Source organism: Labrus bergylta, chromosome 18 (assembly GCF_963930695.1).
Source record: "Labrus bergylta chromosome 18, fLabBer1.1, whole genome shotgun sequence".
NCBI lineage: Eukaryota > Metazoa > Chordata > Actinopteri > Labriformes > Labridae > Labrus > Labrus bergylta.
The window spans coordinates 14,189,844-14,217,452 of NC_089212.1; the positions used below are offsets into that span (position 1 = coordinate 14,189,844).

The window sequence follows — 27,609 nt, forward strand, 5'->3', positions numbered from 1 at the left end:
CTGTGATTGGTCCACAGCTGCAGCGCTGGGACAGACAACAAGTCTCTGCTCTGTGCGCTCTGGAAAAGTCAATGGGTGGACGAAGCGGAGTATACAGACTGGACTGACTTTTTGACAAATGAGTATATGGGACTTTTATTATTATAAATGGATGAGTCCGGCTCCTCAGCAGTAGTATTACCGTTATTTTCTCTCTGAGTCGAGCGCCCGCTGCTCCGTTAGAGGTCGGTTAAAAGTCGACCGCGTCACTTTTGATTCATGGACTCAACACGGACTGTAGCTTCAAGCATTCATGTCAAGAGGCTCCTACAAGGTTGACTTTCGTTGAATAAAAAGGTATGTTGTTCAAGTATTTTTCTTGAACTCTTTTATATTTTGTGTAAATTTTAACCTTTTTGTGCATGCGTCTCCGACCATCAAGTGAGCAGCATCATTGATAAATACTGTAAAGTGTAGCTAAGATAAAGTATACTGAAACAGACCTTTTTATGGACCATTGGCTAATTTTGGCTGCAGCAATATATAGAAGACATATGAACAACTCTTTTACATAAACGAGCGTTTGTTCAATTTTTAAAACACCCTAAAGTGCAATACCAAAAGAAAAGTCAAAAGACTAACACATCCCAAAACTGAAGTGTTTTATTTTATTGGACCTCATTGTGGGCTAAAATGCCCCTGAAGTTATGTAAAGAAACCCCTGAGGTGAATTAAACGAAACAAACGTCCACAACAAGTAAGTGAAGTGATAACTAAGTTACAATCGTTGTGTACATATATATAATATATAAATGTATAAAATATAGTATTGCATTTAAGTATTGTTTTTCTTTTATTAAAGCATGTGTGATTGGTCAGAATAACAAGGTATTTCTTCTAAATCCTTTAATAGCATCATTTGTCTCAGTGGATATGCCCCTCGTTGTGTATATTCAATATGTTGGCAGATATACTCTGTGTAAGTATGACCATGTGTCTTTCAGATTGAGGGAACATGAAGTTGTCTTTAGACAGTATGGGCATCCTGAAGATTGCGCTGTTGTTCTTTGAGGCTGTTATGCTGACCGACTGTGCACGAGGTGAGAGCTGCTTCATAAACTTTCTTTATTTCCTATATTGCACATTTTATACCTGGATGTAACCCCAGTCTCGCAGCTCATTATAACTCAGCTTGACTGGTTGGTTTCTTGTGAGCATGAAGAAAGTCTCAGTTGGCTCTTTGCAATTTTTTCACACTGAGAAAATAAGAGACGGAAAATTGAGAACTAAAAAAATCTCTAAACAGGGCCCAAAGTCAACATGGGTCAGGGGAATTAGAGTCCAACCCCTAGCCCCAGTTTGTGTGTGTTTCAGTCATGGCAATGTATGTATGCGTGTGTGTGTCTGTGTGTGTGTGTTGGTGCTCACATTCACTCCAGCTAAACCAAACAAACATCATCCATCTTCCCAGAGTGAAAGAACAGTGCAAGAGTCCAGCTCTCCTGCGGCAGACCAAGGGACTAACTCACTTCAGTGTGTGTGTTTGTGATTATGTCCGAACACTGAGTGGAAGTTGGAATCCCTCAGTCTGTGCACAATTTACTGTACCATTTGTTGTGCCAGCATCAATACTTTGCTTTATAAAGATGTCGTACTGTAAGCTTGTCAAGAGGTTGTGGAAAACTTGTCAAAGCAATTTCTATGATTTCATCCACCATAACCGACTGCTTAAGTGTGTCTGATGAAATCCAGGGGGGGCCATGAGTCAAAGACCGAGGAAAAACTGTAAAACTGTCTCTGGGTTAAATGAGACAAATCTGAAAGTCTCTCTTTATCCTCAAGCTCAGCATGGATGTAAATTCAAGAGGCGTCTGATAGGTACAATACCTGCATGTGGCTACAGGGCTGTGGGTGGATTGGGCAAGCTGGCGGCAGTTTAGAGGGTGAGATTAGATCTGTGGGTCTACAGACAATGCTTCATTCAGAATGTGGCGGTTGTGTCTTTATGGCACGACTTCAGCATAAGTAAACAAGACCTTTGGCCAAATAAGACGGGCAATTTTGTGTGTTTACATATTAACAGATGTCAGTGGAGGAGAACCCAAATGGGAATCTGATGTGATGATGGAGAGTGGCAGTGTGAATTGTTTTAAAGTCTGACAATAAGATGAATTCACAGCCTTTAAAATGTGTCTGAGAGTGGTTTCAGACGCACAGAGATAAAGAAAGATCAGGGGGCTCACTCAGGCAGGCTGAGTGATAGGATTTTGAATGATGTACAATCTGTGAAGTGTGAATATCACATTTTTATTTCAGCAGAAGCAGGGATACACAGTGGTGTGTGTTATGCTCTAAATGTAACATCTTGATTCTGACATCCTGTGAAATACTGACTGGAGGTTTTGATTTGGAGCATGTGCTTCTGTGGTGGAGCCAAGGCCAGAAAAGTTGTAAAACTGTCCCAGTTAAATTTAACATAGTACAATGACATATTTGATAAATGTAAAATAAATAATAAACGACAGATTTCCTCTGACTAAGTGTGAAACTGTAAAAAAAAAAAACACATTGCAAGTGTTACTTTTGACTGACTATTTCAAACAATGGACCTTGGAAGACATTTTGGTGAATGATTTAAAGCCTGTTGCTGTCAGTCATCAGGCACTATCCAACCCTGGACCCCTTTCCGTGTGCCACACACCCTCACACACAGACTTACACACATATACACACAGACAGGGGCAGATCGACCCCTCCTCTTTCTGCTGCTATAACTTTGCGACCGGCCATGCAAGAATTACTTCTTAAGACCCCCCCTGAGAGACCCCAGCACTTCCTCCATCCAAGCCACTCCTTCTTCCTCTGGTGCTCCGCCACCCCCAGCAGCTGGAGGAGGTGCTCAGTGATGTGTCCCAGCAGAGCCTCTAATGTGGTGACAGACCCAGGGACCACTGGGCTCCACTAACAGAGGAATGCAGCCGCCTGGACATATGGATCTGCAGAAATGCACCCTGGGAGAAACAGAGAGGCACCAGGTGTCTCTGTTTTTAACCAGGACTTAGCTCTCAATGAACACACACACACACACACACACACACAGATGCACACACACACACACACACACACACACACACACACACACACACACACACACACACACACTGAACAGTACCGTTCGGATGCATTCTAATTAGAAACAGGTTTCACATACAGTTGTGTTTCTTTGTGAATGTTTGTGATTGTACTTTAATCCTGTTGGGATTTTTTTTTATTCAATACACATTTGTTTCTCCTTTGGGACAATCTGGTGATTTTTAAAGCATGCAAAAACTGCTCTGCAACCCTTTTGGAAAATTTACATTTTATAGCCGAGTTACATCATGGTTCCATAACAAGAAGGTACTATGAGATGCAATGTATGCCAAGGGCTTTTAAAATCACAAGGCCATTTGGCTACTAAACAGTTTTCCATTTCCTCCAACCATAATGAGGCTAGTTTCTCAGTAACCAAATGCCCCAAAGTCCTCTTATTTTTAAATAGCTGCTGAATAATAAGAAGGTGTAAGTGGTGGGGCCTAGCTGGTGAGACAAGAGAAGAGAGAATTATGCCTAAAGCTGCTGAGTAGCATGTTTTTTTTTTTTTTTTTTCAAATCCAGGTCCAAATCCCATTTTAATGCACCATTTCAGGATCAGAAATTAAAGCAACATAAATTTACTTTTTGTTTTTCACCCCACAAAGAACTTGGAAACTCAAGTTAGTTCAAGTTAATTTGTTATAACTGTGTGTGACTGTTAAATCAGCTCCAGTTTTCTGTTTCCAAACCAGACAACTAACACTGCCTGCCAGTGCAACCCTTAACATACATGCTCGGCTTCTTTCTCCCTACTTTCCTCCCATTAATTACCAGTGTGAAGTTTAAGGAAGTGAGTTAGGTTAATGTGATGTCATTAAAACAAGCCATGAACTATGCAGCCCCTATGTTCTAGGTCTGGGCCCATTTGCCAAGAACAATGAATGGATTAATAAGAACTGCAGTGATAGTCCCTTCAGGTTGGACAGTGCAACAGTAGTTAACTTTAAACACTCCTCATGCCTGTAGAATAGACCTATTTGATGTCTGAGAACGTGGATGGGGGAAATCTTTATAGAAAAGGTGCTGCTGTTTAGACGTGCGTGAGAAGAAGTTACGAGGATGTATGAGCACCACTTTTGTGTGTCTGAATATATGTGTGTTTTATTAAGCAGGCTGAAATTACCCTGAGAAAAGTCATGATAATGAGACATCCAAGGAGTGCAGAGCAATTTGGAAAACCTCAGAGGTGCACCAACAACTTTTCCCGCTCCACCTCTTCTTCTAAGCCAGGTGGAAATAATATTCCTCTCGCTAAACCCTTTAGTTTCTATCACGGAAATAATGTTAGCAGCAGTGTAACAAGCCGTGTTTCTCATCATTCAGCACACATTGCTGACCCTGTGAGCTCCGGAGGAAACACTCCGAGGTAGGAATGTGTCAGACTTCACCCCTCCATGGGGAAAGAAAGGAAAGGGCTGTAGCTGTGATAAGTAGTCATAATGGAGGTCATCTGGTGTTTACTTTAGCAGGGTCATATAATCCTTGTGAGCAACACTCCTTTAATTGACTGACTTTAATGGTCTCTTCAATTAGCATTCATGTGGAATTTCAACAAGGCATTGTCTGCTCTCTGTGTTTGTCCCTCTCAGCTGTATGCTAATGCTCAGATGGACATGAGGAGAATTTTCTTGTTTTTTTATGAATTCATTTTAGAAAATGTAATTATACCAAGGTCTGCGTGTGAACAATGCTCATTAGTTTTGTTTGGGCAGTTGGCTCCGCTAGTGTTTTCAGACCACACACGCTCTTCCTGTTGGCTGAATGGATTTGGGTTCAGTTAAATACAATTTCTTTTTGCTGCTGTTAACCTTCACAAACCCCATGGAGCTACTGCTCATGGAGGTGCCAGACTGTCACATTCAGATGATAATCATCTTCAAGCGCTTTCCTGGCATCACTTACAGGATTTACCCGACACATGAATACCACATTTTTTTTTAATTTCACATTTTTTGGATGTTAAATAAGCATCTGATGATACTTAGACTCCTCGATCCAAGCTGATGTGTCACACCCTTGGCCAAGGGGAGAGTGAGCTGATTGACTGGCAGCAAACCTATAAGGTTGGGGGGGGTGAGTGAGGGTCCGCCTCGCCGGATCCTTACAAGTGACCTTACCATAACATTTGAGCTCCACAGTGGGAGGTGTTTGTCTTGCGCAACCCCTCTTTCTAAGGCTCCTTCATTTCTCCAGTCTCCCTCTGTTTTCTCTTTTCTTTGAGGAGCCAAATCATGGAGAGAGATGCCCCCTCCTCCTCTTCCATCTCCCCCTTACCATCAGTCTCATGCTGCACAGATGTTTACCCACACATTTTATTAATGAAATGATGAGATTCTGATTGCCCGCCTCTTTTGACCACAAGGATGGAAAGTCAGTTTTGTTTTCCTGTAGATTTGATCTTTTATATTTATGATTTGGAGTCTGCATCCAGCTGCAGGCAGAGGATGCAGAAACTCCCTTTTCAATTTTCCTTCGTCTCCCTTTTTTCGTTCCTCCACAAATGGCTCTTTGTAGCCCTTTTTCTTGGAGTAGAGCCACCATGTGAAAAGCCTACAAAACATCTACCATGAAAACCTTCTGTTGTCTCAAAAAACGAGACAGCAGAAGGCCATGGTGGCCTTCAGGATGAGGCTTGGACTGAGCAGGTTTGGACAAGTTGTACAGTTGTCATTGTGATGTTAGTGAATAAAAGGCTTGTTTAGCTGTAGAAATATAATCTGGATCATCTTACTGGATGTGCTTGCCACAGCCCGCTTGAATCTGTACTGCTGTAGTAGCGTACTGACTTATCAGAATACCTAATCAGGCATCCTGACATGGATGAAATGCTTTCTCTCTTATTTTTTCTACTCCCTTGCTGATAAGTCTTACTTTGTTTTCTTTATGTTTATGATTTTTTATCCTGATATCAAACACCATTTGACATTTTGTTTTTGAAGCTTTCTCTGCCTTTTTTTCTCCAACATCCTGCTGTCCTGGCAAACACTGTTTACACACAGAAACACAACAACACAATCCAACCCTGCCTTTCTGCGGTTAAATAGGTTGATTGAAAGTTATGGTGGTGGCAATAGTGATGGCTGGCTGAATCCAAAGAAAGCAGAGCTAGGCGACGGCTGGGATAACAAGCTCTGAATGAGGCCTCTGCTGCCTTCCACACACAACCCCGGACCCTCCTTCCAGTTTCTCCTTCCCTCCCCTCCTCAGGCCCCCATCTCTTTCGGTTCACCTCCGTTGGGCTTCAATAAGACCCCACATGGCTTTGTGGCTTTTAGACTTCCACTTTGTTTTTCATTAGTGATTCTTTTTAGTGACCTCAGAAATCCTTTGTGCTTTGTCCCCATTGATTGAGCTTATAAAGAGTCTGGTTGGTGCGATTCCTTGTCACAGTACGTCAAACATGGAAGTTTCATCAGTAGCGTATAAGCTGTCATGATGAAATTGTTTGGACCCATTCTCTGCAGCAGCAATCTGTTTCAACTATCTTTTCATTCAGGATACCTCTGTAACTGTAATGAATTAAAAAAAAAAAATCCACCCCACTTTTCCCCACTTTGGGAGGAAGAATTGAACAGGACAAGGAAGGAAAAATCATTTCAGGAGCAAAGAATATAACCGGTCATATTTTATAGCGGGACTACTGCTACACTGGAACTCTGCACCATGCAGTGAGACTGATTTGATTTCCTCATGCACAGTGATGTGAGTTTGGTCTTTGGATCAGCCCCTAGGCTGGATGTTCTTGGAGTTAGATGCTTGGCAGATGTGGGCACTGCTCCATTCATACGATCATTCAAGAATGAATATTAGCTAAACAGACTGTTCTTTTTTTAGCCATTTTACATCATTAGGAAGCAATGACTACTTTTGGTTGGACTATTAGTTTATTGAAATGGTTTTGTTGACATCTCTGATTTACAGGAAAATATCTTTACATCTTGCACACCAGAAGAGGTGTGCAGTTTGGAATAAATATATCATCATTATTCTTCTCTGGCAGGATCATGATCATAATTTTTTTCATCATTAATTTTCATGTTGGTTTTTGAGGTTAGTTTGCAAATTACTGACCAGAACAACCAACCTTATTTACACATTTCATTTTTTAAATGCTCAAATTCTGTATTTACAAGTCACGTCCATTTAAACATTACATTATTACAACAGCTGAACCTCATGGGGAGCGACTTGTTAATGGTGTAGCTGAATTAAGACAGATCAGAATTTGCACCATCAATTAAAACTGCTGACTGCGATGTGGCTGAACTCCTCACTGTTTGGTGGTCAGCATAGTGTTTAGGTTGCTGTCTCTTGAGGTGGTTAAGAAGTTTTGTTGTATTGCTATCTGACATGTGAACCTTATCTGTACAAACACTGGCCAATGTATGTGTTTTTTCTCAAGATCCACAATTTCATTTTGAAATGAACAACTGCAAGTGTTTGTCATGAATTTTGTAATACACATTCATATTCCCCTGAGGAGAACATTGCATGCACTTACCTTTTGTCTAGTTCTGTATTCTGATCAGAAATGTAGTTTGAATAATATCTTCCCATAACTCTGATAAGTAATTACACACACATACTTGCAAAATGCACACAGTCAATGCAGGGAGACGCCAATACTTTGGTTTATATATTTGCTGTTCATTGCTAATTAGACAATGTATAAATGTTGAAATGATTAGCGGTAGGAATTAAGGGCATTATTTAATGAGGTCATTAGTCCCTTGTTCCTGTACAAGAAGTGTACAGCTCAGCATGGACAGTTGATTAACATAGAAAGAGACAGCCAGACTGGCGGACAGAGATGGATAGAGGGCAGTGACCTTTTTACAACCAAGTCGTAAGGTGAACTGGGAAAGCACTGAACAAATTGTCACTGTGAAAGGCTGAGTACCACATCGTAATGACAGGCTAAACAGCTGCACGATGACAGATTGATTTTAGACAATATTCCTGGATTGTCAGGAGGCCCCATTGCTGTCAGTGAGAGCTTTGCCTGTTCCTCCACCCCCTCTGTTGGTATTGCCTTGCGTCTCCCCTCTCTGTCTCGTCTCTGTCTCACTCGCCTTTATATTTCCCTCACCCACTCCTCCTCTATTTTCTCCCTCCCTCCTGTTCCTGCCTGAATTGCCCCATTCTGCCCAAACGCTCCTGCTACATCACAGTCTGTCGCTGGCCCTCTCCTGAAAGGACCTTGTTGATGAAGGCCCTGGTGTAAAGCGCTTCCCAGTGTCATGGAGATTGTCTGATCTTCAGCTGGTGTTGGGTTACTTGATATGGAAAAACAAGGGCCAATCAGTGCCAAGCTTGGCCATTATTATCTTCATCACCACACAGATGTGACAGCGACACTAAAAGAAACATACAGTGGTGCAATGGTGACAGATGTCTGGCTTAAAATGGGCTTGTTTTTGTGCTTCTCTGCCAGTCTGTAAAAACTCATACCAATACAGAATGACTGTGGCTCAACTTAACAAGACATCTGTATCTTATTCAGCACCTCCAGACATGACTCAGGCTGAATCAAAAGTAGGAAATGTACCAAACGCAGGTAGGATAGTTAGTTTTTACCTGCAGTGGAATGCAGTAACGTCGAAGGAGAAGGGCTGTGCCGGGAATGACAGGATGCAACTCACTGTTGACCAATTTCCTCAATTTCTTTAAAATAATAATTGGAATACATTTGGCCTGGACCCATAAGTGTATGATTTAAAGGAGAAATATGTAACTCTGACACATAGTGTTTAAAATTGGTACTGCAGTCCAAATTAAAAACATTTAAAAGGGCTGTCTCCCCCCTCCCCCTCCTCCCAGAGTCGATGCACACACAGGTTGCCATGTCACTGACACGGAAACTTCAGTGTTTAGCCAGTTCTGCATCGGTCTGGAACCCTTTCTGTGTTCTTACCTCTCTCCATTTTTCAAAAGCATCTCCAATATTGATCCTGGTTTTACCACGTTTCCGGTCATTGAGCTTATTAGGAACATTTTGAGGATTTATAGGTCGGGTAGAATCAGTTATACCTGAATCAGTTTGCTTGCCTACTTCTATAGCTTCAACACCTGTTAGTTTGCCGTGATAACTGGTCTCATATCTGGAAAATGCAGGGGTGTCCAAAACGGCCATGTGGCGGTACCTTAAACTAAACCTAACTTCTCTGGTTAAAACACATACTGTACTATTCCAGGCAATAATCGACACTTAGAAGGAGGACTTACTGACTGCATATTTCATTAATATCTGATGATATAGTATGGTCATTTTAAGATTTAATTCAGTAGATATCTTACATATTGCTCCTTCAAATCATCATTGTAGAACCTGAGTCGACTCACATTTTGTCAGTTGAATATGACAGTTATCCTGACAAAGACTAGTCGAAACATGTAAACACATCCCTGTTTGATAAAGGATTTTTATACGTCATCAGAGTGCCTCAGACTTTCACTTTAGTCTGCCTTTTCCACACTTATAACCTTGGACAGTCAACGTTTTTATTAGCTATTTGACTTCTGTCTCCTGTCCTTGAAGAGTACCTGATTCCTCAAAAAAATTTGACCCAGTGCAGCACTCACTTCTACCTTTTTTCCTTTAATTTTAAGGTATTTGTGAAAGAGAATAAGTGACAATACACAGGCAGGCAGTCCAGAGCAGCAAAACATGTGTTACCATTCACACAATGTCCCTTTCAGTGCCAAGTGGTTGCATTATCTCCAAACATATCAGACAGACAGTAATAAACAGGTGCTCATTGGTGCCCTGCTCTGTGTTGCAGAGAGAGAGGTCTGTATGAGTATGTATAAGTGTGTGTCATGTGGCCGAGGCTGAGCCCACACCAGGGAGTGGGGTGTGAGATTGTTGGGATTCCTGTTTGCTGCCGCCTGGGCCCACCTAATCCCCCTTCACTCCCCCATGCAACCCTCTTCGCCTTATGAGCTGTGTGTTAAAGGAGGCCTCTCTGCCATCTTAGCCTCTGCACCCTGCTACTCTTTAAATCAACCCCACTTTCTTTAACTCTTACCCAGCTCCTCTACTTGGCTTGCTTTTCTTTTCTTTCTTTTTTTTTAAATTTCTCTCCCCTCCCCTGACCCCTCTTTCTCTGTCTGTCACCCTATCTCGCCTTTTTTCTCTCCCCTCCCAGCCTCCCTCCTACTGCCTTGTCCCTGATAAGTGGCCCTAAGCACACACTCAGCCCCTGTGTGTGCACCGGGCCTTAGCTTAATGGAGTGAGATAAAGCGACTAGACACTCACTGTGCGCTCTTTATGACAGACTCACTTTTGCATGAAATGTTATGCCATTGAATTAGTGTGTTTTTTGTTGTCTATTTCCTAACAATGTTATAGAAAATGTGTCTTTATGTGTGTGATGTAAAACCAGAACACATTGTAGTTCTTAAATGTACAATTTTGGGGCGCTGGTGGAGCAGTGGTTAGTGCGCGCGCCCCACGTATGGAGGCTGTCGTCTCAAGCGGGCGGCCCGGGTTCACATCCCACCTGTGGCCTCTTTCCTGCATGCCATTCCCTGCTCTCTCTCCCTGATTTCTGACTCTATCCACTGTCCTGTCTCTCCATTAAAGGCACAAAAAGCCCAAAAATAAATCTTTAAATGTACAATTTTACCATATTCTTCAAAAACCACAAGGAAACGAACACAAATAAACAAAAAAGAAGGGAAAAAAAGTTGATATTTGATATGATATGGTATTTTAAAACAAAAATACCTACAACTTGAAAAAACTCTATAAACTGTTCCACTGCAACTTGCATGAACTTTCCAGTAATAATTCAAATGGCCGGTCCAAAAACATTAAATGAAAGGCTTCTTTTAATACAGGTATGGTCTTTCCATAAGGACGTCGTACTTTTCCAGGCTTGTGGAAGTATTCAAACTGTATCCAGTCCTCATGGAAAATCCCTGAACTGAATTAAAAGGGGTTTTTCATGTAATCAAAATATCAATAAAAGGACAACAGAAGCTTTATCTTATACACTATTCGCTGAACCAGTTAGCCACCTAAATCCTGATGTTGTTTTATCAATATAGTATGCAGATGGTGGCTTAATCAAAAACCCCACCTTAGTGTTGCATTTTTTCCCCTTGTAAATAAATTTTTATATTTCATACATTTCTATTGCAGAGTATACAGTAGGACTATTGTAGACAAAGTAATTTAAAGTGAAAGTCTGAGTTGGCTTACCTCTGCAAATGAGGACTGATAATTAAAAAAACAACTATAATCATCCAGTTTATATACAAAGGAACAAACAAAAACTAATGTCTGAGTATTTTCTATTCTGGGTGGAGCCAGGATTTCGGTAGCGCTGGAGTCTACAAAAACACACACATGGTCTTTTTCTCCAACAAGGGCAACTGGGGCTGGGAGAAAGCAGTCAAGTATAATGAAATATAGCAGCTTAGAGTTCAAAGGCTCCACAGTAGGGCCTGCTAAGGGTTGGCCACGTGATGTAGATGTTTCCAGAAGCTTTATGACGCTGGAGTAATTTTTCTGTTTCTTTCCTGTTCTTTTGATGAGGGGGTCTGTAGCAGCCTGTTGCTCTGGAGCCATTAGTGGAGGATGCAGATGAATTGCTAACAAGCAGCGGCGATCTTACTCCAGTGATACTGCTTCAATCACACAGATTGACGGGAGCATCTAATTCCCTTTACCTCTTTCTTCTCATTCCACCCCTTCCTGCTGTTTCTCTCGTCCCTCGTGTCATCTAATAGCTCCTCTTACACCATTCCCACCACAGAACCAGTTGCTATTCAGCCCACATCAGATGGTGCCTAAGAAAGAGCCATTGTCCTCATTGGTTTTACCCTGCTCTTATCTAGTGATTGGAAAACTGAGAGGAGAAAATAACAGGTATTGATTACCATACTGGGTGAAGTTGCCGGGCAGGACGTCTCGAAGGGTAAGAATAGACGGCATTCTTCACCCTCGGCTGCCACACTGCTGTCAGAACAACCTTCGCCGCCACTCCTTGTATCCCATCCACTTTCACCCTCTCACCTCACCTTTTTTTTGAATTGCCAAGGTCCCTCTCCCCTTCTTTTTTCTCTCTTTCTGTTTTCTGCTGATTTTATCTCTGCCTGTGAAATGTATAGCTGAGCAAAGCAGAAGCAGGTTCTGAACAGCAGCTCTGGCCTTTCACACACTCCCTGAGCTGCAGTGTCTACCTAACCTTTTGCCTTCACCCAGCCCCTCCAGTCTCAAGTAAAGTCACCAGCTCTGGATTTGGTTTCTAGCTTTCATGTTTTGTGCATTTTCCCCTCTTCCCTTTAATGCTTCTTGAATTTACTTTTTGTACATCCATTTTGTTGATTTATGTTACACAAGTGCTCCTGAGGCTTTAAGAGATGCATGATAGAATATTTTGCTGGAAGCACAGGCTCCATTAAACTTCCCCTGTTATATTCGAGGTCTGTCTCCTATTGCACGGTCTGCTGAGCTTACACAGTGCTGCTGAATAGTAGGAGGCATTCTCCATCTTCTTTCTGTCTCTCTTCCTCTTATCCTTCATGTATATACCGCATAGTGGAGACACATTCACTCAGATCAGTGTTTATCCAAGTAATGAATCATCAAAGTCTGACTGTGTGCAAAAGCCTTTTGATGCATGAGAAATTCCTTTAGTTGGCTGGAGATTAAGGACCAAATCCTTTTTATTAGAAGATGTTTACAATGTTGTTTGAATAACTATATCCTGTATTGAGCAGACGGTGTTGCGTGCATTACCGGGTCGTTCTCATTGCGGTTGATTAAGATCCAGGTGTTCACTATTGGAGGGTTTGTCAGCAGCCAGGCCAGCCTTTTATTGACTTTCAATGACTATGAAAGACCAAGGCACTTTGTATGGGAGAAAAAAATGCATGTACACATCATTATAATTCCACAGGTGTTTTGTAAAAGAGAAAATAAATAGTAGAGGTACGGGCACATCTGATCATTGCTTAAATCTGGCAGCCTTTGTAGTCTGCAATTAGATTTTTCTGTGCTCCTCTCTCAATGTAACATATTCCCCTCCACAGATGCCTGGACGTCAGATCAACAGTTCATTAACCGGCTCACAAGGTTCTCTTTAAATTGGCTATATTTAGTCTGGATTACAAGAATGCCTCCCATTGAATGTGCCCCTTTCTCTTAAAATAATCTATCACCAAATTCAGCAAAGAAAAACAGAGCTAATTCTGAGAGTCGCCAGGCCTCCTCCTCCTCCTCCTCCTCTTCCTGTGCAATGAAAGATTCCATTCACAGACGGGGCTGGGCTTTAATAAGGAACCAACACTGCGATACGGAGGAAAGCCCATATGGTCATGTGCATCAATTTCCATTAACAGAGAAGCTAACAATTCTAACAATTTGAGTAAACACTCTGAAACACTCAGCAGTTTGTCATGAAGCTGGCAGAATCCTATTCATCACAGGATCTGTAGAGGATGAATAAGACTGAAGCTGAAACAAAAAAGTGACTCTATGCTACATTTTACATTGAACATGAACATTTATCTCACAGTCAAGCAGGCAACAATTTCCCTCAGTTCACTTTTTTTTAATTTACAGAGGGCCTCTGTTTGTCAGAGCTTTCAACTTCAAGGTTAAGAAAAACCTGTCCTTGAGATGGGGGAGGCAGAGAAAGAGGAGGAGAGTCCCAATAGAAGAAAGGATGGTGGTCATGCACACAGCACAAATACTTATTAAGTACCTCAGATGATGTCCTTGATTTCAGCACCTCCTCATGCCTTGTTTTTCGAAAAGACTTCAAAGGTTCAAAGAGCGGAGGTGAAGGGAGGAAATCGTGTGCTGCACATTCCTTTTACTTGAAGCACCAGCCAAAGCTTTTTAGTTTATCTAGCCAAATAAATCAAGAGGTGGAGTTGTCTTGAATAGCCCAAGTTCTAGACTACATAGACCTATGGCAGTCAACGGACTGGTTAGACATTTAGTTGTTTATTTGTTTGGATTTAAAAAAAAAGATATTAACCTATTCATTTGTGACTTTCGAGGTGCTAGATTTTGTTAACTTTGGATTTAATTCTTGCTGTTTCCCCCTGTTCCTACTCTTTGTGCTACGCTAAGTTTACCAGCTGCTGGATGTAGTCTTAGATATAGTTAACAAAGATAAATGCGGTATCAATATTCAAATTTACTCTCTGAGTCTTAAATCTTAAGAGCCATGACAACTAAGTCTATCCAATTTTTCTCTGCCCTTTCAAAGTAAACGTTTCAATCTAACAGATGAAAAAAATATGCAATGTGTGACCCTGTCACGTAGTGTTGAAAAATTCATACTGCTGTCTAAATTCTAATCATTGGCGAGAGCTGTGTCCCCCCCCCCGACCCCTCCTCCCTTAGTCCATACGCACTCGTGTGTCCATGTTGCAGACACAGAAGCTTCAGTGTTCAGCCAGCTTTGCAACGGTCTTGAAACCTTTCTGCATTTTAACCTCTCTCCATTTTTCAAAAGCACCTCCGATATTCATCCTACTTTTACCAAATTTCTGGTCGTTAAATTTATTAGAAGTGCAGAGGCTTTTTAGGTTGACTAGAATTAGTTATCTGAACTAGTTTGTTTGCCTGCTTCCTAAGTTGCAAGACTTGTTGGTTTGTTGTGATAACTGGTCTCATATCTGGCAAACTGAGGGGCATCCAACACAGTCCTATGGGGGGTGCCTTAGAACCACCTACCTTCTCTGGTCAAAACAAATACAGACCATTCTGGACCAGAATTGAAACTTGGAAGGAGGACTTACTGACTACATGTTTCCTGTCTGCTAAGCTCTTACATATTGCTCCTTTAATAAAAAAAGAAGGAATGTTGACTATAAGGTGATATGAAATGTTTAGATTGGTACAACAACAACAACAACACAGAGAGCTTTTGCCATGTAACATTATCTTTTTTTTTTATGAATGGAAAAGAATACTGACATTCCCCTGACTCTTTTTATTTACCTGGGTGAATATAACACTGAAGCAATACCCTTCCAGCGCTAAAAAAAAATCTCTCTTTACAGAAGCATTACCATGTGCAGAGTCAATGTGTTTTGACACCTCTGTTTAACCTTTGCCATGAATTGACTGTTGGTTTTCTTTGTCAGCCCTTTCCATTATTCCAAAAGAAACACACGACTGACTGGCTTCCATGACTGTTTGGTAGAGGAAATAAATGAAGCTTATTTGTTTCAGATTTGGCAAAAATATGTTGATGTATTTACAAGGTGGTTCAGAGTATTGGGATCAACTCAGCCCATGTGAGCTCCAGCTGCAGCGAGCCAACGCTGTGACCTGTTTGTGGTCTTCAAGCAGGGTTAGAAAGTGAACAGTGAGCGCCTCTGTTCTGCTTCCTGGTAGCAGTGGAGTGAGATATGGGCCAGCTGACAACAGCCAAAAAATTTGCGGTCGCGCTTTCTCCACAGACATAAACAATGACACTTACAATTTCCTGTCCATGCTTTGGACCAGAAAAGGCCATCCACGGAGAGGAAGGAAAACTCTAGTGTCTGTGTTTCCGTGAATACGATTTTTGATGTTTCATATAATAGGTTTAACTGTTTTTGCCTTCATAGGATGCCTAAATAGAATAAGAGGTCAATGTTAGCAGTCCAGATGTTTTACCTGCAGCTGAGACACATCTGTTGGTTGATATATAACGCAAAGAATTAAAACAGCCAGATGGAGTTACCTGTTTCACCTCCCTACTGCAGCCCCATCAGTCTAATGAGCTTTTTGTTTACCATATGTGTGAAATACACCCAAGGAATGTGACTTGTGTCACTTGTGAATGTGCGTGTGAGTGCGTGTGTGTGTGTGTGTGTGTGTGTGTGTGAGCGTGTGAGCGTGTGTGTGTGTATGCATTAGGAGAGGCCATGTGTACTTACCCTCCCCATTGTTTTTACTGCTACCAGACTGCCATTTGTTCTCGGGCACAGTCTGCGCTCTGTGTACTTTTGAGGGCTGTTGAAGCAATAGGGTTTGGTTGCATTCCCTCCCCCTCGTCCTCTTCCCTGATCTCCTGTTTCTCCTCAGTCTTGTCTGTTCAGGGATTCAGGGTTTTGTTTAGCTTTTAGTGGGGGGTTAGTGGAACGCCTGGTGCTGTTCAAGCAGCAGTAGTGCAGGCCTCCTAACACCATCACAGGGTGTTTCGGTCCGCTCCACTTCATCAGATCTGATGGAGCAGACCTGAGCCAATTAAGAGCTGGGAGAACAGGCTGCTGTCCATCTCTCCACAACCCGCCCCCCTCATCGCTTTGATCCTTTGCACGCTACAAAAAAACCAGAGCCAGAACACTTTACCCTCTCTGCAGAGGCAGCGGATGACAGGGCCTGTCCAATTATTACAATCTGGTTTCGACATTTCTGGGTAATCAGCCATAAAGATGACAAATTACCTTTATCCTATTCCATTTGCCCACATCTGAGGTGTTCAAAAACTCAATATAGAGCTATTTTTAGTTAGTGAAATCAAGATACATACAGTACTTATATTTTATATTTTATTTTCTTATTTCAGACTCCTTTTATACATAATCTAAATGTCAAGTAGTGGTTTTGCTAACATTTATGTTGCCTTGTTGAGAGAGGCTCCTCTGACTACACCTGAAGACTAAACTCAGTGTGATTGTTTTAAAATCATGTTTATGTTAATGACCTTGAAGGTCCTAGAAATGTCTTAATAGGTGAAGAAAGTGTCTTGGAATTTTCATCTATAGCATTTATGTGTCATGGTGTTATTTTCTAATTCAGGACTTCTTGTAGAGGTTGGGAGATGATTTAAAGAATGGAGAAGAGATCAAAAATATTTTTCCTACACCTGGGAAACTGTAAGGTCTATTTAGTAGCTGTTCCGGATTTATTATTTTTTTACTAACAGCATTTGTAATGACTAGTTAACTATGTTGTCTCTATAAATCTATTGGTCAAAATCTGTGATTTACTGCCTTGATATTGTTTCATTTGTATTTCACCATGACAGGAAAAAAACAAGGGCACAAAAACAACAAAAAATTGATAAATAAATTCACTATTTTAACATTTTTGTGTCCTCAGGACCTCCACGGGTGTCAGAGAAAGTTGCTCAAAGGCAGACAGCTCGGCTTGGGAGCGCCATTAAGCTGCTGTGCCCAGTAGAAGGAGACCCCCCGCCCCTCATAATGTGGACCAAGGATGGGCGCAACATCCACAACGGCTGGATCCGTTTCCGACTCATCCGTATGGTCCTGAAGATCAAGGAGGTGGAGGCAGATGACACAGGGACTTACATCTGCAAAGCAACTAATGGCTTTGGTAGCGTTAACATCAACTACACTCTCATCGTCATCAGTGAGTAAATTGGGAGTTTGTATGTAGCACATTGGAAAGTTTATATAACCTGTTTCTCTGAAGGGTCCCTCTTGTTAAAGTCTTAATCCAGCACTTATAAAACATGAAGTCACCTGTCTGGTAACTAAAACCAGTGACTGGCATTTAGTCAGCCCCCTGATTTATACAATCAGAGCGCATCATCATCCAATGTGGTGTTTTGAAACTGTATTTTTAATGCTTTCCTTGTGCCAAAAATCCAGTTCAAATGATTAAAGACAGCATCACTCACAGAGGTTGAGGTCTAAAACGAGTGGATTTATGTAGGTTTAGTTGTTGATCCTCTGATCTATAGTATTTGTTACAGCCCCTACCTCTTCCAGCCCAAAGTCAACATCGGCACAGGATATTGTTTCATACCACTTCATCCTTTGTTACTCAAATGGATCTCAAGCTCTTCCTTTTCCTAAGGCTAAACTCTGTGGAGGCAGAAGGTCCGCAGTTCCACAATAAGAACCACATTCAGTGTAATACTGGTGGTTTGTCGTCAGACTCTCACACAGCTCTTGAATGGGGCCTGGAAGATTAGGCACCATCTGACTACGTGTGTTACACATTTGTGCATGTGCATACAGTGCATTTCCTCTGTGCTAGAGCGGAGCATGATGAATGAGCGGAGTGGAGCGTGAAGGCTGTGTTTAGCCTAATTACTCTAAGATGCCTAATTAGGGCTAGAGTCTGCGATCTCTCTCGCTTTCTGAAAAGGAGCTGCAGCTTGGTCTTGTGACAAACTGGCTCCAGAAGATGATCCATACTCAGGCAGATGTGGAAAACACAGCACTTTATAAAATGCTTCATTTCATTGCAAATAACGCTCGCGAGTTGGGAATAGACTGAAGTTTATTTGAAGGTCCCCCTCAATAGGAAGCTGTCGGTGAGTTCAAAGAGAGGGTGCCTGCTGATTGTGATCAAACGAAAGGTTGGCGATCCAGGCACATAGCCAGATATAATGTCAAGGTTCAGACTATAGTTGTCTTATATAGTATCAAAGTCAGACATGGGTATGTCTGTGTCTGCAGTGCGCTTAAAGGGCACTCTTAAGTTTTACGTTGAACAATTCTCTGTGGATCATTCATATGATTGCTAACAACAACCATGAAACCATTAGATTAGATTTTTTATATTTTTCATTATTACAATACAAAATCCACAGCTGAAACATTTTGAAAAAAAAGTTGAGGTTGGTGTGAAAATATATTCAAGTGTTAGTTCGAAATGCTAAAAGAACTTGGAAGATATAGTTATGGTTCAATGGAGTTGTAATCAAGGTATAACAGACAAGACACAAGAGAGAATATGTCATCTAAAGATATTATATGATGAAAAGGAACAAAAGAGCAAACAAAAAAAAAAACAATAAGGCATAAAAAAATGACCAACATCATTTTCAATTTTCACAAGAAGTACTTAGATGATATTTCTATTCCAGGTGCTTGGCCCCTCTCTCACCTTTTAGAGATTGTTATTTTTCAGACACTGAAATAAAATCTCTTAAATAATGAGAGACAGACTGATTTTTTGGAATAAATATTTTTTTCCTGCAGAAGAGCCAAATACACAAAATCCATGCCAAATTATTTTCTCTATTTTGATATTGATTTAAATCTGGATACTACAGAATTTTGATTTTGATCAATTGAAGCCCACTAAGCCACATGAGCAGACACAGAGAACAGATTAATATCTGTGATAGATTCATTTTACTCTGCGATGTGTTTACGTGACAGTTCATTTGTATGCTTTGGCTTCTGCTCAGTGTGAGGATGAAGATGTCAGTGAAACAGTTTAAGACCGATGTGATGAAGCTGGCAGGGATCAGTTCAACCTGACTGCATGCTTTGCTCTACTCCCACTCTGTGATATCGTTTGGAGAAAAACACCATTTGAAGTTCAATCACAAGTCTTTCTTGGAAGCATATTTCCATGAGATTTTTATCAGGGGTGTTTTTGCCCTTTATGGAGATACCTAAAGACTTTCTGGCCTGACTCTTAATCCTGATCTGGCTTGTTCCATTTCCTACTCCTCCTCTAGTGGGGTTGATTGTGTGAGAGGCCGACTCGAGGTACTAAACATGACACCACCACCCCTCTATTTATTCCATCTTGTCCTTTATCCCATTAGGCACAAGTGTTTGTTTTTATAGATAATTGTTCCATTGGAGCTGCGCTTCGCTCTTGGTTGTTTATTTTTTTGCCACAAAGATTAAATGGCCTCATTGTCAAAATACTTTCAGGATTGCAGTCAGCTAAATGCAGCCAAATAGTCGGCAATTATCATGAGTAACACTTTCCATTAACGTTGAATAACCTAATTGTCAGCTATTTTAATTTAGCTGCGTGCAGTTAAATGCAGTGACCTGCTGGGAGGACTACTATGTTGCTCAAAAAGATCAGAGGACTGCGCTTATTTGCTCCCAGCAAAGCTCCACACACAGTATCCATCATGTCAGTTTACTATTTTTACTGGATCACAGAATGAAGAAAAGTTGAGAGACAACTGTAGTCAGTTATACTGCTGGTCAGGAGAGAGGGGTCAACAAAATCCTGGCTGCAGCCCAAGTTCAAGGCCATATGTGGAGCACATAATGTTTTAAACCTCCCCTGGGACCCTGCAGAGAAGCCAATCAGAAGACAGACAGTAAGATAAAGAGACAACGAAGACATGGGGTGAAATATTAAGTGTGAGGGGTTTTGCAGCAGGTGGGATGCAGGGGGATGTAAAGAAAAAGGGGGTTTGACTGTAGCTAGAGATCTCCCTCCTCCCATTTGCCAGTGGACAGCCTGTCCTCCCCTGAGCTATCTAAAGAATCTGGTCAGTCAGTGCAACATGGCGCCTCCTCAATCCCTCCAGCTGGCTGTTTGGGCCTTGTTTGGGGTGGTCTCCTGACAACTGGACCGATCCCCTGCTAGTAACCCCACCAGGACAAAATTATGCATGCTGGACCAGTCTTCAGCTGCTCAGACTACAGCGAGCCGCATATTAGCATTAAGATGGGATTGTCATATTAGCATTTACAAGATTGGATTTTAATTTTTATGTCCACTCAGATGAAAAAATGACAGGGCTGGCAGCACTCAATATTTCTACATGGAGATTTTGGCTCCGGGCGCACAGATTTCGTCAGGCCGACTGTTAGATAAATTGACCTGTATGTGACTGATCACATGTGGTAGCTGTTTTGAGATTTCCAGAGTACAATGTGAGGCCACTGAGCATAACTTTCCCTGGACATTACAATGTCCCCATCAACATCTGGAGCTCATTCTGACCTCAAATCATTTAGCCTCTTCCTGTGATTCAGCTGGCATAGGAGGCCAGCAGAGCGAGTGTGTAGTGACCTGCTTCCTGTGGCTGGATTTGTGAATGAAGTGGAAGGGGATGGTGTCAGACCCTAAATACTGTAGCTAGACCATGAATGGATTTAAAGTTGTATGCAAGGAGGCTGAATGCATTTTAATCAACCTGATACTTTAACATTTACTCGCATGCAGTAAAATCATGACTCTTTTGATTGAATCTGGTACATAAAGTATAAGAGCTTTTCTTTGATCACTGATTGCATAATAAGATGCAGCTTTTACTTACTTTCCAGCACACACAACTGGCCCCACCTTCACCCCTCATTTATCGATTGTTTAGTTTTACGTTTTCCAGAAATAACAACCATATGGCAGCAATAAGATTTCCTACCTCACCCATGTCTGCAATCTAGTGAGCCAACATTGTGTAAAGACAATAGTGGTTAAGGATAACTTTAACAGGACAGACGTATGAAGGGCGCCATTGTTCCCTAGAAACGCAGAAAAGTAAAGAGGAAATAGATTCAGGGGGAAAAAAACTCAAAAAGAAAACCCCGGCAGTGTGGGAGCTTGTTCTGTTTGGATTGGGAGGTTCAGGAACTGAGAGGAATGTGGAGAGCCCAAGTGAGCAACAGAGAAATATTTCTTCCAGAGGAGGCTGTTTTTTAAAGGAATGGGTTATTATAGTTGGCCAGTTAAACCCCTTCAAATAGCCATGACATCATGGCTGGACTCAGTGCTGCAGGGGACAAACAAAGGAGGGTTTGTACCCAGAGAACCCTGGAGAGCTTTGAGGGTTTCGGGGGACTCGGAGGGAGGCAGAGCGAGAAGGTTAGAAGTCACATCTGGTCTCTTTACCTGGACCAATCAAACCCTGAGAGGGAATCAAGTGTGCCTAATTGCATCTAGAAAAATCCAACTTGGGGCTACACTGAGCTCGAGAATAAAATAAATGTATAAAGTACAGAATTGGTTGCAAGTTCTTAAAACAAACAGTGTAAAAACAAACAGTTAATTTGGCCTTTAGATTGGGAAATTGGGTCTCTTTTTCCCTTGATTAATGGTTAATAAATTGGCGATGCTAATATATCATCATAAAGTAACACCTCAATAGTATTACTTAAATTTATTTAACACCAGCTTTTCTTCAGTAATCATCTACTTAATGTCCCCACTTGTACTGGTTGGAAGTTATTGGAGAGGAACCTGATCTGCTGCGTTAAATCATCAATGCTCAACTTAAAAAGTTGATATGCATCACATACCCTCGGTTAAGTTTCCCTCATTATATTCTCTCTAAGCCCTGTCTTAGCTCCGCTGCATGATGTCAGCCGATGACATAAACACCACAGCTGTCTTCTGAAACTGGGCTTATGAAAACTGATCATATTACTGCCAAATATTACAGAGTTTGACCTTAACATGCACCCCACTTAGAGAAGCCTATCTATAAATGCTAAATTTACTCAGATAGAGCCAAGAAAGCTTTGCAGGGACTGTTTGGTGTTGGGCCACTGCCATAACAGCTGTGGCGGTCAAACTATCAAAAAATGAAAACTATAGTCTAGTGGAAAGTCTTAAAAGGTGACACCTTTGTGACAATGGAAGTTGTTTGTTGTTGATGGACGCCTGTATGTCTGTGCATTATGAGGTGAAGCATTTCTAATTTTCTTCTCTTTTCTTTTTCTTCCTTATATCTCATTGTTCACAGGGCTTTAATTATGGACACACAAACTGAAAGATGTTTTATTGGTAACTTATGAAGCACGTGGTTGATACTAAGTTACTGTTATGCTTCAGAATTATGTGGCAGCATTCCATGCGTCCATCCTTAAAAATTGGAGGAAATAGTGGTTTGACCAAATAATCTTTGGAAAACTACTAACTACAGTTATTCATACAGAATTCTGTGCCACACAATTTCAAGTTTCCCTACAAAAGATGATTGATTTCAAACTCAGCTGTTGTCTTGTGTTTACAGATGATTCAGGCTCTGATAAAAAAGGACCTGGGACGGCTGTGGGGGCTGAGTCTGACCTGGGCACTGATGGCTTGATAGAAAAATTTGGTAAGGGCTCTGTTCCTTTTTTTATCAATAAGGCAGTGGCGGAATAAGGGACCATACCAGTTGCTCTGTATGTTTTATTCTATTAACTTCAGGAAACATAGACTTTAAATCACACTTACATTTTGAAAACAATTCTGCAGTGTTCTGTTTGATTTTTGACATGTTTTATGGCCAGGAATGTAGTGTCTGTTTTAAATTAACTTGATTGGCTGACTCTTTGAGTCTTTTTGTTGTGGAGTCAATCCAGGTGAACAGAATTTCTGTTTTTATTTTAGTGACATTATTGATATTTCATAATTCAGTTTCAGTGCAGATTGAATCAATCAAGACTGCATTCAATCATGCAACATAACATGAGAGGAAGCAATGCTATTATTTCCTCATCATACACCTTGGGTGTTTGAAGCAGACAGAAAAACATATCATAAGTATATCGTTCAAGTGAATTAAAATTGATTTTAATTTCTATAGATGTCTCATTGTAATGACGGTTATCATGGAAACTGTCATATTAATTTATGTGTCAACTACAAAACTTGTCCTCTTTTTTTCAATAAAGTGCGTCCCCGCTTCACCCACCCCGCTAAGATGAGAAAAAGGGTTATTGCTCGTCCTGTCGGCAGCTCGGTGCGCCTAAAATGCATGGCCAGTGGAAATCCTCGACCAGACATCGTGTGGCTTAAGGACGACAGACCCCTTACGGAGCAGGAGGTTGGCAAGGACCATCAGAATAAGTGGACTCTGAGTGTGAAGGGTCTGACGCCTGAGCACAGCGGCAGATACACCTGCAGGGTTTCCAATCGGGCTGGGGAAATCAATGCCACGTATAAAGTTGAGGTCATCCGTGAGTATCCCACAGAGAGGCTGAGCTGTACACATACCAGACATATTCCCCGGGAAGTATTAATCTAAATGATTACTGCTGTTTGTTTGGATCATTTTTGTGATCTTTTGTAGCTGCAGGAAATAGCCTAGGTAGAACTGTAACCTTTAAAAATCAGTTTTCTCTCTGATCTACCAACCCCTGCCGTCTGATTGCGATCAGCAGGTCTTATTCATATCCTTACTGCATGGTTCAATGTGCTTGTGTAATCATGTATATGAGAAGCATATTGAGGAAGCAGGCTTGAGAGCAGCGGCTTGTGCCCTGGTGTTTGCACAGGGGGGAGAGAGAGAGAGAGAGAGAAGCTGTTTAACACAGAGACCCTCCACCCAATCTGGAGCTGATTAAAGCCCAGCTGTCTGCCAGACCCCCCCCCCCCCTTTCTCCCATGAGAAATGTGTCCTGTACAACCAGGAGCAAAGACAGAGAGGGAACTAATCACACATACCTCTTGTGTTACATGTGGTATTCCTCCCTCCCTTTCAATTATTAGTTCTAAGCCAGAGGCTAATACTGCCATGCACAACTAAGACCTTTCCTAACTGCAGAAGGGCTGTCATGTCAAAAGACGTCTGTATGTGTCTTTGACAGTTTTTCTGTGTGTTTGTGTGTCAGAGAGGACAAACTCCAAGCCAGTTTTGACGGGAACTCATCCGGTGAACACGACAGTGGACTTCGGAGGCACCACATCGTTCCAGTGCAAAGTTAGGAGCGACGTTAAGCCAGTTATTCAATGGCTCAAACGCGTCGAGTCCAATGAGGAAAGCCGCTACAACTCCACCATAGAGGTGGGGGACCATAGATTCGTTGTGCTGCCCACAGGGGAGGTGTGGTCACGACCCGACGGCTCCTACCTCAACAAGCTGCTCATTACCCGAGCCAAGGAGGAGGACGCCGGCATGTACATCTGCTTAGGCGCCAACACCATGGGCTACAGTTTCCGCAGCGCCTTTCTCACTGTGCTGCCAGGTGAGCACTGGGAATTGTCTGTTTACAGTTTACCCTGCAGGCTTTGCTGCAAACATACTACAGAGAAACACATAAGTAGCTTCAACAAGGAGCTTTGCCTTCAGATTGTATATTTTATTCTGTTTATTTTAGGAATCTGCGCTGGTGCACATTATAACATTATAGGAATGTCAAACTGAATGCATACATGTCAGTTAAAAGTAAGAAAGACAGATGACAACAAAGTGTATAAATGTTTTTGGTGTGTTTTGGACTCGTGTGATTCTTCAGTAAATAAACACAAATCAACCAAATTCAAGCAAGACGAGCATGTACATTATCTTGTTTTAGAAGTGGTTTAAGGCCTTTTTCTGTACATTACGAAAGGAGATATTGGAAGCAATAAGCCTTCAAGAGTAAAATGAACACTTGATTTATCAAATCTTAATAACAGTATAAGTTATAAATTGAATATGTAAGTCAATTCAAGAAAGGCCTCTTGATAGTTTTTGCCTCACTTATTCAATTATTTGTGGCTTTTCTCTTTGATGATTTATTTTAATTAATAATAATTGATATGACATTAAAATTAAGTTAAGATCCATTGACTTGCTCACTGCAGAGCTTTCAGCGGCATGTCCTGGCTGACATTGAACTTGTGATTATTTGATGTTCATGTGTTAGCAGATGGGCCATCTTCTTATAGGAGAAGGAGATTTACATTTTTCTCTGGTCTAATTTTAAAGCATCTGCTGTTCATAAACTGTTGTTCAGAAGTTTAATTGATAAAAAAAAACCAAATTGATTAAATTAACAACAAAAATGATGAAATATTTCAGCCTCAAGCACTTCACCTGAGCATTAAACAAACTTTTGGCATTGTTTCGAAGTTGTAAACATGTTTTGGTTCTATTTTGGCCTTCTTCCTTTGCAGACACAAAGCCTCCCATCACACCGATGTTCTCTCCGGCCTCCAGCTCCCTCCCCTGGCCAGTCATCATCGGCATCCCTGCTGGGATAGTGTTCATCTTTGGCACGGTACTGCTGTGGTTCTGCCAAAGCCGAAAACACTGCCCCCCACCCAGCGCTCCTGCAACTGCACAGGTACTGCAGAGCACCCACCGGCTGCCCTATCGAGAGCGGGATCGAGGCTGCGTGGCTTCGTCCTCCAGCTCCTCCAGCCCGGAGAAGGACTGCATGAGCTCCATAAACTATGAGGAATACCTGGCACAGCAGCAACTCCTCCTCAGCCAGGGAGGACCAACAATTCCCCCTAAAATCTACCCCAAAATCTACACTGACATTCACACGCACACTCACTCCCACGTGGATGGGAAAGTACATCAGCATCAACACATTCATTTTCAGTGTTAGCCTAATGCCATATATCCCTCACTAACTGTTTCAGTGTGTTATGGAACTCCTGAGGGACATTCACCTGGCATTACTCTGTAAAAGCTTCATCAGACACTTCTAGAGATTGTCCAGAGAGTGCATTTGGGAAGAACAGTGGCCAGTGATACATCCAAAGTTCCATTTTTGGTGCTCATTTTTTTTTTACCGTTCAGATCCTCACACCACTAAAATCCATGAATCCTTGTGCACTTTGAAAAAGGACAAGGACTTTTTTTGAAGCATGAATTAGTTGCAGCTATCATGGCCAGCTGAAAGCTCCTCCTCAGCAGTTGCATTTTCCTGTTTGAACTGTAGCGGAAAAAAATGGAGGTAAGGTTTACCTTTCACTTTTTCAGCTGTCGGAGTGCAGAGGTTCTGTACTGTCTGCCTGAGTGAAGATGGAAACGGTACTCTAGATTTACAAAGGAGCTTGTTCTTTACGCTCCTACTCAGGTAGCCCTTTTGTTTGTACAAGATGCATTATGTTTGGTATTTAGACCACTATCCGTGTTACCTTCCTCCATCCCTCACTTTGTCCTGTTAAAAGTGAAATAGAGTAAAACGGTAAGTTTTCGAGCCTTTGCATGGCATACAAACCTTGCCTAAGACTGCAAGGGATGGAGGAATTGTGTTTCTGTGTAAACTGATTTGGTCTTCATTATCATTTGAACTTTTGTAAGGTAGATTTCCGTCATCAGTCAGTAGCATGTTGAGGTAAACTTGCATTCTTTTAGACCTCCACTTATCCAACCACAGTTTATGAAGCTGTAGTCATTTATAATCAAACGAGTCATGAATATTTAATTTATTTTGCTAAGAAATGTATTAAAGGTTTATTTTTCAGATTAAGGCATTTTTTACATATCTATGTAATGTTATTAAAGTATATTGTTGTTATGTATAGTATATTTTGAGTTCTCTGTCATCTAGTGTAATCACTTTAGTTCATGCCAATATTTTAGGTATTTCTGTATGTAATTGTTATATTTGACAATCTTGTATGATGATGTACTCTGTTCAAGGCTCTAAAACTACATCATCTAACGTGTGATGGTTTGGTAGTTTGATTAAATCACCTGAAAGGAATAAGTTACATGCATTTGTTCAACCCTCTGGTCTCCTGTCAAAGCCCTTTTGGATTCAAAAAAACAAAACGTAGTTACCTGTCAAGAGTACAGACAGGTCAGCTTTCTTCCTTTGAGCAAACTGAAGTGTCTGAGGGTGACAGAGAGGGCAGCCAGCAGAAATACTTGGGATGAATGCCTGAATAGATACAGCACAGACACAAGAGCAGTCTCACGGTCCTCTCTTCAGATGAGTGACGGCCCCTGCAAGACTACAGAGTGACCAGCATCTCTCTCTCCCCCCCATCCCATTTAAGTGAATCAACCCACTCTGCCTCCCCTCACTCTGATCTGCACTACCACCTCATTCAACTGCAATCTAGGTAGGATATTCTTTCACCATTTAGGAAGTGCATTGTCCTGCTGTGGGAGTGATGTGACAGGAGCCTGTGATTGCACAGGAAA

At 41.5% G+C, this 27,609-nt stretch overlaps 1 protein-coding gene across 1 annotated transcript; it reads left to right on the top strand.

Moving 5' to 3' along the window:
• Positions 1-26,986, top strand: fgfrl1a (fibroblast growth factor receptor like 1a). Its single transcript, XM_020645267.3, has 7 exons — positions 1-336; positions 984-1,079; positions 17,175-17,447; positions 22,768-22,854; positions 23,414-23,698; positions 24,353-24,706; positions 25,620-26,986. Exons 2-7 carry the CDS (start codon positions 995-997, stop codon positions 26,057-26,059), a joined length of 1,524 nt encoding a protein of 507 aa, XP_020500923.2. The 5' UTR covers positions 1-336; positions 984-994; the 3' UTR covers positions 26,060-26,986.
• The last annotated feature ends 623 nt before the right edge of the window (positions 26,987-27,609 follow it).